The 18,525-nt window shown below is 49.8% G+C and overlaps 1 protein-coding gene across 1 annotated transcript in view; it reads left to right on the top strand.

Moving 5' to 3' along the window:
* Window positions 1–18,525, top strand: part of OTOA (otoancorin) — a 291,404-nt gene that overhangs the window by 33,644 nt on the left and 239,235 nt on the right. Inside the window, 2 exon segments of the mRNA XM_069212309.1 lie at window positions 8,365–8,468; window positions 11,560–11,666. Of these exon segments, the coding sequence (XP_069068410.1) occupies window positions 8,365–8,468; window positions 11,560–11,666 (211 nt within the window).

The raw sequence follows: 18,525 nt of genomic DNA on the forward strand, positions 1-18,525 counted from the left end.
ATGGTGGTGCAGCCGTCCGAGGCTGCAGGGGATGGGCAGGAGCTTCCCCCCACAACCACCACCAGCAGCAGCACCACCACCAGCAGTGGAACTCCTCATTGGTTATTATTGAGCCCTATGGGATAAAGTGGCCAATGGTAATGTACACCGGTGGTGGCGGTATGCACCGCCACGAGCGTCACCTCCATTTTCCATCTGTTCACTCACTTGCTACCTGACGTTCAACAGGAGAGGACCTACACTGCATGTGCTGCTGTGACCTGTATCTGGAACCTACCATGGCCCGTGTGACTGGGGAAAGGGTACCTGCCTTCACCTCAGCAGAGTTGGAGCCTTCACCTCAGCAGAGTTGGAGAGACTAGTGGATGGGGTCATATCCGAGTACGGACTGCTGTATGGGCCTTCAGACCAACAGGTGAGTACACTGTGAGCACAATGCCTGGGGCAGGAATGCATGGAGGGGTGTGTGTGAAGGCTTTGTGTAGGGGGTTGGTGGATGAGCCCTGGGCAGCGTACAGCATGTATGCTGGGCCATGTCTATGCGTAAGGGGATGGGAGGGCTATGGTGGGCCATGAGTGTAACAGGCAGGATGGCCTAAATAATAACTTTCCCTGTGTATATTTCCTCTGCAGGTCAGTGCACATCAAAAGAAAGGTATATGGCATGCCATCGCCAAGGACGTGTGGACCCTGGGGGTCTACGGCAGGCAGAGCACCCACTGTCAGAAACGATGGGAGGACCTGAGATGCTGGGCATGGAAGACGGCGGACGCCCAGCTGGGGATGGCCTCCCAAGGAGGAAGGAGTGCCCGACCAAACCTGACCCCACTGATGGCCCGCATACTGGCGGTGGCCTAGCCGGAGCTGGATTGGCATTTGGGGGCATCACAGCAGCAACAAGGAGGTGAGTACACTACCCATCATTACTTCTTATGCCTGGTGGGGTGGTATCCGGGTGGGGGAACTGTGCCTGTGGGTGCCCCTAGGCCAGGGCTGACATTGCAGTGTAGGTCCCATGTTGGGCAGGGTTCTGATGTGATATTTCTCCAACCTAGCTAGCAGGCATCCACTACTGGGCAGGGGTGTGTGGGTCCCAGGTATGCTGCGGTGGGCGGTATGTGTCCCTCCCCATGCCCAGGTGACTAGCATTGTTAATGGTAGTGCATTGCATAGTGCGTAGGGCTGTTCCCTGTGTGTGAGGGTGCTGTGTATGCCAACGGTGGTGTTGGTGCAGCCATTGATCAAGTGTATCCTTTGTCTCTTCTCCCCCCCTTGTTCTGTTTTGTCATCCTGTCCTTATGTGCATTAGCATCATCTGGCAGAGAAGCAGAGGCACCAGCAACGGAGGGAGCTGCATCCCATAGGTCCCAGGAGGCAGAGTCCACCGATGCTGAGGGCACCAGTGGGACGGAGGGTGAGGGGAGCACCACAGCAGAGACTGGAGGGGACAGTTCGGACACGGATACCTCCTCTGATGGAAGCTCCCTGGTGGTGGCGGACACCTCTGTGCCCACCGCAGCTACAGGTACAGCCGCCACTCCCCGTACCAGCAACGCCCTCCCAGCAGCCCCTCAGCGAGTTGCCCACGCCCGCTCACCCAGGAGGGTGGGCATCTCCTTCGCCCCAGGCACCTCAGGCTCTGCCCCAGTTAGCCCTGCTGCCCTGAGTGAGGAGGCTATTGACCTCCTGTGATTCGTCTTGGTTGGGCAGTCAACCATTGTGAATGCCATCCAGGGGCTGGCAGCCCAAATGCAAAAGTCCAATGCATTTCTGGAGAGCATTCACACTGGCCTGGTGGCCCAACAGAGATTAATCCAGGCTCTGGTCGCCTCTCTGATGGCAGCCATTGTCCCTGTTTCCACACTCCCCCCTCCAACCTCCTCTACCCAATCCCATTCTCCTCCGCCTCAACCTATCCCAAACACACAGGCAGACGAGCATGCACACAAGACAACACACAAGAGTGGCACAGGCAAACACAGACATCACACATCATCCCACAGGCACTCACACAAACACCAACCAGAATCAGACATACCAACATCCACTGCCTCCACTGTGGCCCCCTCCTCCTCCTCCAGCTCCCTCCCAGTTGCATCGACACTCACACCTGCACGCACTACATCCTCATCCACTACCTCTATCACCAGCACACCGATCAGAACACACACTTCACTGGCATTCACCACCCCAACAGCCATGCACACGTCCCCTGTGACCTCTCCCACTGTGCCTGTGCCCCCTCCTCTGAAAGTACACAAATGCAAGCACTCATACACCCAACAGCCATCCACCTCATAACAGCATCCAGCCCATGCACCTGCACCCAAACACAGCAGACAGACACCTTCTACAACCACTTCCTCTTCCTCAATTCCTAGACCATTTCCCTCTTCCCGCCCCTATGTCCCTAAGCAGCTTTTCCTCTCCACCACTGACCTCTTCCCTACCCCTCCACCCCCGTCTTTCACGTCTGGGCAGGGTGTGTAAAACCTAGGCAAGCACCTCAGCCACCCAGTCCACTGGCCCAGTAGTGTCCCCAGCAACTTGTGGTGGGAAGGGATCCCGGGCACCAGACAGCCACACGGAAAGAGTGCCTGCCCCAAGTACTGCCAGGAAGGTCAAGGTCCCACCCCCAGCTGCTACCGTGAAGGTAAAGGTGCCACCCACAGCTGCTACTGTGAAGGTAAAGGTGCCACCCCCAGCTGCTGCCAAGAGGAGCAAGGAGCCATCACCAGCTGCTGCCAGAGGAGCAAGGAGCCATCACCAGCTGCTGCCAGGAAGGGCAAGGGGCCTGCACCCGCTGACAGAAAGGACAAGGGGGCCTGGTGCTGGGACTCAGTCGGAGCTCCCACCACCAACCCTGGTGGTGCAGCAGTCCGAGGCTGCAGGGGATGGGCAGGAGCTTCCCCCCACAACCACCACCACCAGAAGCAGCAGCACCACCACCAGCAGTGGACAGCCGTCCAAGGCCGCAGGGGATGGGCAGGAGCTTCCCCCCACAACCACCAACAGCAGTGGGCAGCTGTCCGAGGCTGCAGGGGATGGGCAGGACCTTCCCCCCACCAGCAGTGGCAACATCACCATCACAACCACTGAGCAGCCGTCACCGCAGGCGGACATTGTGTAGTCCTGCTTCCATGGGCTATTGTGCGGGCTGCCCCTGCAAATCCTGTGGAATTGACACCCAGCTGAGAGACTGTGACCTTACACTCCCCAAGACCTGCATCACAGGACATGATGCCCTCTCCAGAACCAGTGGAGAAGCCATCCACTCACTCCATCCTTCCCAGGATGAAGATCACAGGGCACGATGCCCCCTCCAGAACCAGTGGAGAATCCATCAACTCACCCCATCCTCCCCAGGATGTAGATTACAGTGCACGATGCCCCCTCCAGAACCAGTGGAGATGCCATCCACTCACCCCATCATCCTCAGGATGAAGATCACAGGGCACGATGCCCCCTCCAGAACTAGTGGAGAAACCATCCACTCACTCCATCCTCACCAGGATGAAGATCACAGGGCACGGTACCCGCTCCAGAGGCAGTGGAGTGGCCATCCACTGAAGAGGCCTTGCACTCCCCAAGACCAAGCACAGGGCATGTTTCCCCCTCCAGAGCCAGTGGGCAAGTCACCCACTTGAGAGACTGTGGCCTTGCACTCCCACATGACCAAGCAGAGGACATGTTGCCCCCTACAGGACCAGTGGTGTTTTTCTATCTGCCGGATGAGGTGCCCCCCATTCCCCTGAGGTGCCTGCCTATTTTCCAACTGATGCCCCTGCAGTATTCTCTCCGTGTTTTTGCAGGAGTCAAGTGGGGCCTTGGACTTTGTGATGTGGCCCTGTGACCTACGAACATTGAGGACTAGGCATTTGTAAATATGTGTATACTTTTAGATTGGATGCACATATTACTACTTCATTTATCTTATTACACTCACTTTTATCTATTTGTGTTGTCCTTGCATTGTTCCAGAGGGGTTCGGGGTGTATATGTTTTATTACTGCATCTGCTTCTGTGTATGGTGTGTGTGTGTGTGGGGTGTGTGTTGTGCATGTGTGTGTCACTCTATTTTTCCTCCCTCCCTCCTCTGTGTGCTAGGCGGCTGTACTCACCGTGGTCGTCTTCACCATCAGTGTTCGTGGTGGAGCAGGGCGTAGAACAGCATTGGGAATATATGCAGTTCAGGCTCCATGGCGGTGTGGTTCTTCCCTGAGTCTCCACAGGTGGGTCATTTCCCTTCTGTGCAGTGTTTCCCAGGCTTTTGATGTAATTGGTATCGCCCGGAAAAGGTGGCGGTTTCCAGGGTCTTAATATGGTGGGTGGAACATTGACTTCCACCTGGCTGTAGGCGGCTACTGCCGTGGTGGCTGTTGTTTCCGGCTGGCGATCGGTGTGGTAAAGTGGCTGTCTGTCTGAGCTCTTTCCGCCATGGTCATAATTTGGCGGTATTTACTGCCAGCCTGTTGGCAGTATTACCGCCACTTTATCACCGACCGCCAGGGTTGTAATGAGGGCCTGAGTATGTTGTATTTAGAGTCTTTGGACTGTTGAAAACATTTTACAGAGCCTTAAAACTTATGTGGAACATGCTACTGTCACCTGCAAACATTTATATTGTGTTCAATACATGTACGCAGTTATGATGTATTAGGAGCACATATATTTTGTAAACACACCCATTAGCTGGACCCAGGCTCTACAACATTTGATGAAGAAGTACTATGGTAGCTATGGGCCACTATGTAAACTATAAATCAAACTAACACACTTGTCGGATGATGTCATCAGTGGTGCCATGAATTATGTCATAGAGCATATCATGAGTGACATAATATGTGAGATCATAAGCAGTGGATAGTGGGAGAGCAAGTTAGAGTTAGCGCAGCTAGCTATAACTGGTGAATTTCTGTTTTTTTAAAAGTTCAAAGCATTAAGGATATCATCAAAATATTCACCTCCCTATATTGTTACTTTAGCCTTTGGTTTTTTAACTGAATTCTAAAGTTTTTTTTATTTTTAAAAACAGATCTTTTTATCACACCTAACTATAACGTTACTGTAACCTTAATTTTTTCAGTGAATTTCTAGTGTTCTTTTAACCTAAAGTAAGTTAATTACCATATGTCAATGCAAACCCCAACCACACATGCCCTTGGGCCACGTGCGGTTGGCGGTTGGCTGCAGGGCCTGGCATACAACCAACTGCATGCTGCGCATGACCTTTGGCTGTGCTCAGTGGGATGTTGGCCATAGTGCCTGGCCTTGGGGACTTCATTCCCCAGGGTGTTTGTTTTTCAATTGAAGGGAATGGGTGCAGCGGGCCCACTTTCCTGAGCTTCTTAGTCCTTGGGGATCCCATCCCCGGAACCCTGTATTATCGGTTAGGGGGAGAAGGCACATGGCACCCCCTACATGGGCCCATTTCGACCCCTGGGACCCCAGGGTCCGGCTTCTTTGTTTAATGGGCCCATTTCTGCCCCAGGGACACCATCCTTGGAGTCCAGCACTGTTAAATGTGGGTGCCCTTCTGCCCACCTATGGCACCCACCACATTTGGTGTTGGGGGCCGCGGGTTGAGTCCCAAGGCCCCTGCAGCCCCTGCCACCCCAGCCAGCTCCATGTATACAGTGGGAGAGGCCATTTCTCCTGTGTGCAGGGAGCAGTTTCAAATGGTGCTCCTTCCTTGGTGGAGCAATATTTACATCTAAAGTCTTCTTCCATCGGGCAGGAGCATTTTTAAAGCTCCCACCTGCTGGGAGCGGACTTGGTGATTTCTCCTGCTTGGCGAGAGTTTTGAAAATACTCCCTCCAAGCAAGGGCAAGCACAAGCACAAGTTTCACTGCCCTCGCCACTGCAGGCAGGGAAAACGATATGCCCCGGTGGGTGTGCTCCCCAGGAAATAGCATCAGAGCCAACGCAGGGATGGCATTCCCAGGGCCATTAATGGCTCAGGGAGGAGGGTAGTGCGCCCCCCCTCCCTTCAGGTAATTGGCCGCAGTCCTGTATTCCCCCAGGGCCTTTTGAGGCTCAGGAATGGGGGCTGCACTGTGGTTTTCATTTAAAAAAACACAGTTGTAAGATAGCTATGGTTTGAATTAAAACCGGAAACCACTTTAATTTAAAATGTATGGTTAGCTCCACAATCCATGATTCCAAAACATTAATGCAAGCCATAACTCATAGACCAAGTACAATGCCCTTGAATTTACCCTTGATCAGAGAGATGCAATTAAAAGATATCGTGAGGTCATAAACATTGCCTTTGGTATCCGAATGATGGAATTGAAACTGTGTTTTGTAAGTGAATTTCTCTGATTTTTAAAAAACATTTGTTAAGGTGTTATGACCAAAGCTAAATATAACTTCATTTCAACTTTGTTTTTTCACTGAATGTCTTTGGGTTATACAACATCCAGCAGTTGGGAGCAGGGCCTGACACCCAACACCACTTCCCCAGCAATCCAACACCGTCTGCTCACAGCCTTTAGAGGCTGGCCTCTTCTTTTTTTTGAGGTTTCCAGAACCTAGATTGGTTTTACAAACTCACACAGACTTTTGGGCCCTTGGATCTCGTGCAGTCTGCGTCACCATTGTAGGAAAGTACCCTCTTTTTGTCATGGTTACCCCCATTTTTTGCCTGCTGTCAGTGTGTTTTGACTGTATTCACTGGAATCCTGCTAACCAGGACCCCAGTGACTGTGCTCTCTACCTCTAAATTTGTTTGTTCCTGACTTTGTACACCCCACAATTGGCATACTGGTGCCCCATGTAAGTCCCTAGTATATGGTACCTATGTACCCAGGGGATTGCGGCACCAGGGGTTCCCCATGGGCTGAAGCATGTATTATGCCACTGATGGGAGCCCATGCAAAATGTGTCTGCAGGCTTGCCATTGCAGCATGAGTGAAAAGGTGCATGCACCCTTTCACTACAGGTCACTGCACCAGGTCACTGTAAGTCACCCCTATCGCAGTCCCTCCTAGCCCAGTGGGCAAGGTGCAGGTACCTGTGTGTGAGGGCACTCCTGCATGAGCAGAGGTGCCCCTACAAACTCAAGCTCCATTTTCCTTGACTTCGTAAGTGTGGGGACACCATCACTACCTCTGTTCAGCTACATAATGGGAACTCCAACCCTGGGCATGTTTGGTATCAAACATGTCAGAATCATACCTCAGTTCTGTTACCAGTATTGGTTGTATGATTCCATGCACTCTGGGGGCTCCTCAGAGGACTCACAGCTTTGCCCTACCAGTTTGCAGGTTTTGCCCAGGCAGCCCGCGCAGCTGCCATCCTACAGAAAGGTTTTTACCCTCCTGCTGATTGACCAGCTCAAGTCCAGGAAGCCAGAACAAAGTATTTCCTTTGGGAGAGGGAGGCAACACCCTCGCCCTTTGGAAATAGGTGTCACATGGCTTTGGAGGGGTACCTCCCCAAGCCACTAGTATGCTTTGAAGGGCACATTTGGTGCCCTCCTTGCATAAACCAGTTTGCTCCAGTCCAGGGACCCCTGGTCCCTGCTCTGGCATGAAACTGGACAATGGAAAGAGGAGTAGCCACTTCCCTGTCCATTACCACCCTGGGGATGGTGCCCAGAGCTTCTCCAGGTGGCCACTTGATTCTGACATCTTGATTCCAAGATGGGCAGAGGCCTCTGGGAGCATCTGAGTGGCCAGGACAGGCAGGTGACATCACAGCCCCCTCCTGATAGGTGGTCACCCTGCTAGGTGACCAATCTCCCTTCCTAGGCTATTTAGGCTCTCCCTTCTTCGGTGGGTCCTCAGATTCGACATGCAGATCCCAGCAGGACTCATCTGCATCGTTTACTTCATCTTCTGACCACTGGAACTACAACTAGACCCTCCAGGAACCGACAATCTGTATCCACAGTGACGACTACAGCTATCCCCACCAAATACTATACATCCTTCCTTCAATCCCATCTGCCACCACAGGTGCCTCAATCTTCACCATTTGCCTCAATTATTGACTTCTTCAAGGCTCCCAACTTTACATCAACAGGCCTAGAAATTTAACATGGAGTACAAACCTGGTCAGAACTAGGGTTTGGGAGCTTACTGTGAAAATGTATATAGTTACTGATTGATTTTTATTGGAACCATCTTATTCCTTCTGAGGGTAGTAAATAAAACAGTGTGTGCTTATGCTTTATGGCCATAAGTACTGCTATGTTACTGAAATATGGGCCGTGAGTATAGTTAGTTGCCAGGAAACTAGGAGAAATACTTCTGATACTTTAATTTGTCAGCAATGAAAATTGGAGGCATTATCTACAACTTTACGGGATTCAATAAAGGGTATACGAATCACCTAATTTTCCATTGTATTCAATTTAGATCTTCGGTGTTCAAGGACCTCTATGACAAAATATCGGCAAGCACTCGGCGGGCATTGTATGAATGGATGATGCTGATTCTCCAGAAGTCCTATAACTTTAGCAGTAAGTAACAAGATAATCAAACTCTCTCTTTCTACACATGAGGGAATTTAATAACAGTTCTTTACTTTCCAGTGTGCTCAGGCAAATGCAGATTTGTTTGTTTTATCATTTACCTCTGGTTAATGATGCACCATAGTGCAGTCACTTTGGAAATATTTGGTGCATCAGATGTTTACGGGATCCACTGTTCATCCTACATAATACACTGCTCATGGACTTGGGGCACCCATGCAACATTAACCATTATTCAGTTTCTGTGAGTGACGATGGCTGTGACCCTTGAGGCGGCATGTTCATTCTAACATTTGATCACCCATCAAGATCTCCTGGCTGGAAAAGCAGGTCTACTTCTTTTATTGCAACTATAATGCTGGAACTGGGTTGCCCACAATTTCTGTCTCTGATCTTGGACAGGAAAACAGCAAACACCTTCTACTTGAGCTTCTCAGTGGTGTGACAACAATGGTGCTCCACTATTTACTTCAGTACACTTAGTGCACCAGCTTTTGTGCATGCTATGATTGCAATACCCATTGAGGATTTTATCACAAATGTGGATATTTATAGGATTGCCTTTATTGGTAGCTTCATTATGATGACAATGTTTTTTTCCCAAAGTCTTGTTGAATGACTACTGCTATTTGCAGTGGCATTTCACCACACAATGCTATTTTGCATGAAAGCTTAGCATATTATCCATTGGTTAAAGAGTTTGATCAAATAGTTGATACAGCTGTGCACTCCAAAGCACCAATGGTTCTTTTATGTTTTGTCTATGAGCTGTGAAAGGCCTCACAGTGGACAGACAGATAACTCCAAGTTGTCCGTCATGCTGTGTGGAATAACATCACACTCTACTCCGTTCCGAAAAGTCTGAGATCAAAACGCATAGTGGACATGTTCCCCTAACTCACAGAGGGGGTTATTCTAACTTTGGAGGAGGTGTTAATCCGTCCCAAAAGTGACGGAAAAGTGACGGAGTTACCACCAGGCGTATTACGAGTCCATTATATCCTATGGAACTCGTAATACGGCTGGTGGTATATCCGTCACTTTACCGTCACTTTTGGGACGGATTAACACTCCTCCAAAGTTAGAATAACCCCCAGAATGTTTTGCCCTCTGAGATGGCGTATTGTTCATTGCTGATTGTAGGAAAGGATACAGGGCAAGAGAAGTAGTCTAAAGATGCCACAAGCACTCCACTTTTAGATGCCCATGTGTAAAGAAATCAACAACATTGCTGTTGAAGTGGGTCTTCTTTATTAAGTAAATGGCACACCTCATTCAACACCGATAACTCTTCCCAGTCACAGCGTGAATGAGCTCCCATATTCTCTTGTTCAAGTTCTAAAATGTGATTACATCTGAATCTGTGACATAGTACTAGTCATAGGGCACCATGTGTAAAGAGATACATGCCACACAATGGGCCTCATTATGACCCTGGCGGGCGGCGGAGGCCGCCCGCCAGGATCCCGCCCTCCAAATTACCGCGCCGTGGTCAAAAGACCGCGGCGGGTATTACGAGTTTTCCCCTGGGCTGGCGGGCGGTTCCAGTTAAACCGCCCGCCAGCCCAGGGGAAAACGACCTTCCCACGAGGATGCCGGCTCGTAATCGAGCCGGCGGAGTGGGAAGGTGCGACGGGTGCTACTGCACCCGTCGCGTATTTCACTGTCTGCAAGGCAGACAGTGAAATACATTTTGGGGCCCTCTTACGGGGGCCCCTGCCGTGCCCATGCCATTGGCATGGGCACGGCAGGGGCCCCCAGGGGCCCCGCGACCCCCCCTACCGCCATCCTGTTCATGGCGGCTTTCCCGCCATGAACTGGATGGCGGTAGGGGGGGTCAGAATCCTCATGGCTGCGGAGCGCGCTCCGCAGCCATGGAGGATTCCAATGAGCAGCGGAAAGTCAGCGGGAGACCGCTGACTTTCCGCTTCTGACCGCGGCTGAACCGCCGCGGTCAGAATGCTCATTGGAGCACCGCCAGCCTGTCGGCGGTGCTCCCGTGGTCGGTGGCCCTGGCGGCCACCGGCCGCCAGGGTCAGAATGACCCTCAATGTCAGCTTAAAGGATATTCAAGGAATAACTGACAACCATATGTGTTTGAGCTATTGCTTGCAAGGGAAATGTGGGCCCAATACAGACTGGGTGGGAATAGTATAATACCCGTTTAAAGGTGTTGGGATTGATACTCATCTGGATTTGTGCTGACGGACATTGTAGTTGATGGTGCATCTTGATAATCTCCAAAGCTTTCTGTGTTTACTTGGACACAATACCATATGGTTCATGGTCATTTCCATTCAATAAAACATTGGTCTGGTGTCTTCTCCCCATGAATGAAATTGAGAAGGAAAGTTGTCCAGGCTGAGCAATTAAATATTTTATGGTGTGGTTAACAGTATGTAGCTAATAAACATTGTGGTAATGCTTGTAGAACTTTAAATATAGAATATGGAAGTGTGTCTAAAACTAGTATCATTCATTGTGGTAGTCTAATAATGGTTATTACACAAACCAAACTCTAGAGAGATTATTCGAAAACAAGCTTATTATCATTATTGTGTGGTGATTTCAGCTCAATTTACATTCAGTCATTCTGTGAAACATAGATATACTAATTATGTGAGATTAGCTATCATGTCCTCACTGTCAAATTGGATGTTTTTGAATTGTTTTATATCCTTTTCATAAATTGATCATAAGATTCTAAATCTTTGTATTTCAGATGCTCAAATTTGATTGATTGCATTTATAAATGTCTACTTTAATTTGCAAATGGCTGAGTTTTATTTTTGTCTCAATCGCTACTCTATATGGCCAATAATTACGTTTCTGAGATAACTCCTAGGAGTGGTTTGTTTTACAATACAATTCTGGTAAGGGTGATAGGGTTGCCTATATTTTAGTAGTAGGGTAGTCCTATAGTTTAGTCATATTAATTCAATGAAAGTGATTCTAACTACAGCATCTAATGTGCTAACTTAGAAATAGCAACCTTATGCACTCAAAAGCTTAAACAATCACTCGTGTCTCTGATTTGAATTTTGTGGATTTTAATCAGCATATTTTTTTAATTAACTAGAGTCTAATGCATCTTCATCATGGGTTAGTGCCGAAAGCCTCTGGATCATGGGAAGGTACATGGTTCATCTCCCACTTGAAGCGATTCAGAACATTGACCTCAATGATGTGAGTTGGATATTGATTATGTGTTATTGTGTGCCAATGTAGGAGTAAGAGGTGCATCACTCAGTTTTTTATAAGGCTTTTATAAATGTGAAGGATTCCCACAAGAACCTGGTGCAGCTGATTTCCTTCAATTTTAATATAAGGAAGGGAATACTTAATTTACTTCTACGTGTCTATACTATGATAAGTGCCCAAGATATGTTTTTTACTGAACTAAGCGTTTAAATGAAACATTCTAGCATACTATGGGGCACATTTACAACAAAGTAGCGCCTGGGTCCCGATGAGCTACTTTTCTGGCGTTGCCCTTGCCCCACCAAACGTTACCATGGTTGCGCACTATGGCAGTCATTAGGATAATAGTGTCAACATTTTTGACGCTATTGTGGATCTTTGCTGCACTAGCGTCAAAAATTGTGACGCTAGTGCAGCAAAGCACAGAGAGGCCCATTGATTATAATGGGTGCATCATTTTAACGCCCAAGCTGAGCAGGCGTAAAAAAATGACAGAAAAAATGGGGCAGTGAAAAGTTGTTAATTTCACTGCCCCATTTTTTCAGGCCTCCCTGCGTTGGAATGCCCCCCTTGCATATATTATGCCTGACGCAGGCATAATGTGGCGCAATCGGTTGCAAAGTGGTGCAATGCAAGCATTGCACCACTTTGTAACTACGGCGCCGGGGAAAAGCTACATCAGCACCGCCTTAGCATAAAAAAATGACACTAGGGCAGCGCAAAGTGGCGCTAGGGGCATGTAAATATGCCCCTATGGGTGTTGTTAGCTCGCGTGGCACAAAGTGGCGTTCAACACTGCATCGATTTATTTACTAATATAAAACCCTGCAAGCACACACAAACTTCTGATAGGGTTGCCACCCTTTCCAGTTTTTACCAGCCTGACCAGTGTTTTTCCATGGAGGCCGGCAAGAAAGGTCACAACCCTCAGCTGGTTCTTACCAGTGCTGGGCCAGTGCTTTTCTATGGATGCCAGAAAGAAAAGTGGCAACACTAGGTCCTGCACAGCTGTTATTAAATAACCCCTTAGAAGTTCCTGCCAGAAGGACAGAGGTACTGGGAAGGAAGGTGTTTGTCCAGTGGGCTGCTACAATGTGTTTGGTTTTTGCTGGCCCAGAGAAACAATGTTTCTGGGACTTGGACTTTGTGTCCTTTGATGAACATGAAATATAAATGCACCATTTGCTCCCTTGTAAATAAAAGTGTGTTTGCCAAATTAACCTTCCTCACCAACCCTTACACACTTCTGCGAATGTTTGCATTTTCTCATTTGATTTTTTTTTTGTAAACATATTGTATTAGCAATTAACATAGGTACATAAATCCAATACATAACCCCTGTTGATTCATCCACAGATAAGCCAATATAGAATGATTTGTATGGCACAAGGGTCAAACTCACGCTAAACCGAGCAGTTGCAATGTTCCATCCGTTGCGCCAAATATGATCAAGGATAGGTGCCCATGGTTTATTGTGGCATGCAATCACCCCCCCCAAATCCCATCCAGCAAAACAAACAATACCCCTCCCATTCTCTCCCCACGTATGCTTTGAATGTTGGTTAATGTATCAATGTTCCTGAGTGTGTCATCCCATAGCGTATGCCTAGTCATTGTGATTTGGATCCTGAGTACTCCCAGGTTCACCCCCTGTTGCGGGAAATAGTGTCAGGGGAGTGTCAGGGGAGTTTAAGGCTGGCTCCCGCAGACAGGTCACTAGATGGACCCATGCCCATGCCCTGGCTTTCTCTGATGTGCAGCAGCCCCTCGCTGTCTCCTAAAGGAGAACCCTGCCTTCCCCCTCTGCCCATTTTAGCAGATCATTCCTCCATGCCTCTAGGAGAAGGCCCCTGGGAGACCTCCAGTGTAGTGTAATCTCCTTTTTTGCCAGAACAAGGGTGAGGCCTATGTACTTTGAGGTACGTTTTCGAGATCTAGGACATGGGAAGTCCCACAAAAGAGCCACCAGCAGGGAGGCAGGTAGTCATCTATCAGTCACCTCATGTATGTTTTGAAACACTCCTTCCCAGTATTCCACAAGGTCAGTGCATCGTGGGCAGCTTTCATCCTCTGCGCCAAACAGCTGGGATATTTTATTCAGGGTGAGATAAGCCCTATGGAGGATGTAAAAGTTAATCAGTTTAAAGCAAGCGTTTCTGGAGAATGTGTATGTGTGCGAGGTGAACATCGTCGAGGGGGGCACCAGTATCAAGTTCACATCTATGCCTCAATGTATCAAAGGGGAACAGCTTGTCAATTCTCAGCGCTGTGTGCAGGGAGGTAATTGCTTTCACCTTTCCAGTGATGGTACATAGAGTCTGGCAGCCTGTGTGTGTTGGCAGTTCTGCCGCCCTTGTTGCCAGTGTCATCTAAGTGTGGTTGTCAATGCCCTATGCCAATGGTTCCCAACCTTTTGATTTATGTGGACCCTCACTTTACCATTAATGGAACCCAGGGACCCCCACTGAATCATCATTGGAATCCGGGGACCCCCGCCTCAGTCATTAGGGGCAGCTGGGAACCTAATTTGTCAATATTTGTTAATATTTCTTAATGTTCTAAGCAGTCGCGGACCCTCTGAGAAGGCTTTGCGGACCCCCAGGTGTCCTCGGACCACAGGTTGGGAACCACTGCCCTATGCAGTAAAAACTGCCCCGGGGGAAGCCCATAGTCGTCAGCCATGGTGTAAAAGGGTAGGAGCTCTCCTTCTCTGTAAGATCCCCAAGTGTTGTCATGTTGTGTTCCACCTATTTGGTCACTCCCCTCAAGGCTAGGTTCCCAGATATAACAGTCCACCCACTGAGGGGTATCTCCAGGGCGTAGGGTAAGGATGTTGTGGTGCAATGTAAGCAACGCAACCAGCATTGCTTTACAACTTGCGCAGTCGGTGAAGCCGGACGATGCCGCCCCCTGGGGTTCAGGTGGATGCACTGCAAACTATGATTGGGTGGGGCATTTTGTTACCTATTCCCATCAGGTTGAGATCCCTCATGCAGCCATTGTGAGAACCATTGGAGTTCACTCGCCAGGTAGTATAATTTTACTTCTGGTGCCGCTGGTCCTCCGTCCTCCTTGGGGCACTAAAGTTTCACCAGGGCTATTCCACGCCATCCGGTTCCCCAAATGAGGTCTGTCAATATGAGTTAACTTCCCGGAAGAGGGAACCAGAGAGGTACACTGGCAGGGTGACGAAAAAATAGATCAAGCAAGACAAGGCCATCATTTTAACAAGGGTGACGCAGCCTGCCACTAAGAGGGGGAGCGACCCCCAAAAGGTCACCTCTGCCCCAAGCCTCCGAATTGCCCTGCCCATGTTGCCCTCCAGAAGGTCAGCAGGCTTGTGTTAGATCTGTACGCCTAGGTATTTGAAAAAGGAGGCGGCTCAGGAGAGACCCTGGAGGTTCCAATCTGGGGGTGCATGCTGCAGCAGTGGGTATATGTGGGACTTCTGTCAGTTTATGTGTAGCCCGATAGGTCCCCAAAGTGCTCAAGAAAAGCTATTGCCCCCCTCAGCTCTTGATTGGCGTCACAGAGGAAGAGCACTATGTCATCAGCGTAGAGTGTAATTTTATGTGCATGTCTGGCCACGTCCAGCCCCCTGTGGTGATGTCCCGTTCTTGCTGCTTGTGCCAGTGGCTCCACTGCTATTGCCAATAATAAGGGGGAGAGGAGGCAGCCCTGCCTCGTACCCCTCCCCACCACATAGGGCTCAGATATCAGGAGACCTGTCTTGGCTCAGGCCGTAGAGACGGAATAGAGCAGCTGAGTCCAGCTGATAAACCCCTGCCCCAGTCCCATCCTCTCCATCACTTGGTAGAGGTAATCCTAACAGAGACTATCGAAAGCTTTTTCAATGTCTATTGCTATTATCACCAAGTTCTCCATCTCTGCGGATCGCTGCTGGAGGAGGGAGACCAGCTGTCTGATATTGACCCCTTCCCTGCCAAGGACCAGACGGTTACATCCTTGGCTGCGGCGCTGAGGCGCCAAGGACATAACCGTTACTTCCTGGTAGAGGCCCTCGGGGGAAGCGCTAGCCACCAGGGATTTTTATTTTTTGCGACAATTTCACGCAAGGGGAGCGACCCCTTTGGCAAGGGTCACTCCCCTGGGAGGCACATTTATTTTAGGCCATTTCTACCCCCCTTGGGTCAGATCAGCCTGTCTTTATTAGACCAATCTGCCCCCCAGGGGGACAGAAACCACTAGGCACCAAGGATTTATTTTTGCGCAAATTTCACGCAAGGAGAGCGACCCCTTAAGCAAGGGTTGCTCCCCTGGGGGGGCAAATTTATTTTAGGCCATTTCTGCACCCCTTGGGTGCAGATCAGCCTATTTCTATTACGCCAGTCTGCATCGGGAGGCAGAAACCACTTAGGCACCAGGGATTGGCGTGTGTGTGAGTGTTTTGTTTGGGGGGGCAGCCCATTGGGCAAGGGTCGTTCCCCATGGGGGCACATTACTGGTGGCCATTTCTGCCCCCCTTGGGGGCAGATCAGCCTATTTTTGTAAGGCCCATCTGCCCCCGGGGGGAGGGGCAGAAAGCCCACTAGAGACCAGGGAAGATTTGTTTTCAAAAAAAGAGTGTGGGGGTATGGCCATACCCCCACCCCAAATAAATGGGGACAAAGTTGTTCTGCCCATGGGTGGGCAGATGGGGCAATTATCCCTTATCCACTCCCTGGGGGGACATAAATCCTACTAGATGCCAGAGAATAAATAAAAAAAATAGTGGAGTGGTGGCTACCAACCAGTATGGGCATGGTTATGCCCCCACCCCAACTGAAGGGGGTAACAGTCTTTCAGCTCTCCCCTGCACACTAAAACATCTTATCCCACGGCAAGCAAGAGGACGTTTTATTATTTTGGGTTTTGGTTTTACGTTTGGGCCATGAGAGCTTGTCTAACTCTCAAAATTGTCCCACTTGGAATGGTGAGGGCTGCACTTTTTGGAGTTTGGGACGCTACCATGTAGAAAAATCTACGAGACCTAGACGCATCTGAAAAATAAACATCTAGGTGAGTCCTAGGTGGTGTGCTTCACATGCACCCTGCACCATTTTCTTACCCAAAATGCCCTGCAAACCTCCAACTTTACTGGAAATCACACATTTTTCCCACATTTTTGTGATGGAACCTTCCGGAATCTGCAGGAATCCACAAAATGTCTACCACTCAGCATTGTTGCATCTATACCGATAAAAATTCTGCCCGACTTGTCAGCCTAAAAACTTTTTTTTTCAAACTGCTCTTTTGGACCCGCTTTGTTTTCCTCCTCAATTTCGACATGTTTTTGGCTCTTCTCTGTCACAGGCACTTGGCCCACCTACAAAAGTGAGGTATCATTTTTACCAGGAGACTGAGGCAAATGTTGGGTGGTAGGAAATTTGTGCTGGTGTGGTGATCCCACGCAGAAATGTGGGAAATGTTTTATTTTTTTTGCTAAATTTGAGGTTTGCTGATGATTCTGGGTAAGAAAACACTGGGGGATCCACGCAAGTCACACCTCTCTGTACTCCTTCGGGTGTCTAGTTTTCAGAAATGTTTGGGTTTGGTAGGTGTCCCTATATGGCTGCTGACCCCAGGACCAAAAATGCAGGTGCCCCGCAAAAATAGGTAGTTTTGATGTGTCCACATAGGCCCTCATTCTGACCCTGGCGGTCTTTGACCGCCAGGGCGGAGGACCGCGGGAGCACCGCCGACAAGCCGGCGGTGCTTCAATGGGGATTCCGACCGCGGCGGTAAAGCCGCGGTCGGACCGGCACCACTGGCGGGGTCCCGCCAGTGTACCGCGGCCCCATTGAATCCTCCGCGGCGGCGCAGCTTGCTGCACCGCCGCGGGGATTCTGACCCCCCCTACCGCCATCCAGATCCCGGCGGTCGGACCGCCGAGATCCGGATGGCGGTAGGGGGGGTCGCGGGGCCCCTGGGGGCCCCTGCAGTGCCCATGCCACTGGCATGGGCATTGCAGGGGCCCCCGTAAGAGGGCCCCTAAATGTATTTCACTGTCTGCTGCGCAGACAGTGAAATACGCGACGGGTGCAACTGCACCCGTCGCACAGCTTCCACTCCGCCGGCTCGATTCCGAGCCGGCTTCATCGTGGAAGCCTCTTTCCCGCTGGGCTGGCTGGCGGTCTGAAGGAGACCGCCCGCCAGCCCAGCGGGAAAGTCAGAATTACCGCCGCGGTCTTTCGACCGCGGAACGGTAACCTGACGGCGGGACTTTGGCGGGCGGCCTCCGCCGCCCGCCAAGGTCAGAATGAGGGCCATAGTGTTTTGGGGCCTTTCCTTTTGCGGACACTAGGGCTTCCCAAACAAATGAGGTACCATTTTTATCAGGAGACTAGGGGGAATGGTGGGTGGGAGGAAATTTGAGGCTCCTCTCACATTCCAGAACTTTCTATCACCGAAATGTGAGGGAAAAACGTTTTTTTGCCAATTTTTGAGGTTTGCAAACGCTTCTGGGTAACAGAACCTGGTGAGAGCGCCACAAGTCACCCCATCTTGGAATTCCCTAAGTGTCTAGTTTTCACAAAGGCACAGGTTTGGTAGGTTTTCCTAGGTGCTGGCTGGGCTAGAGGCCAAAATCCACAGCTAGGCACTTTCCGAAAAACAGGTCTCTTTTCTTTGGAAAATGTGATGTGTTCATGTTGTGTTTTGGGTCATTTCCTGTCGCGGGCACTAGGCCTACCCACACAGGTGAGGTACCATTTTTATCAGGAGACTTGGAGGAACGCTTGGTGGAAGGAAATTTGTGGCTCCTCTCAGATTCCAGAACTTTCTATCACCGAAATATGAGGAAAACATGTTTTTTGCCAAATTTTCAGGTTTGCAAAGGATTCTG

Source organism: Pleurodeles waltl, chromosome 10 (assembly GCF_031143425.1).
Source record: "Pleurodeles waltl isolate 20211129_DDA chromosome 10, aPleWal1.hap1.20221129, whole genome shotgun sequence".
In the NCBI taxonomy this organism is placed as follows: domain Eukaryota; kingdom Metazoa; phylum Chordata; class Amphibia; order Caudata; family Salamandridae; genus Pleurodeles; species Pleurodeles waltl.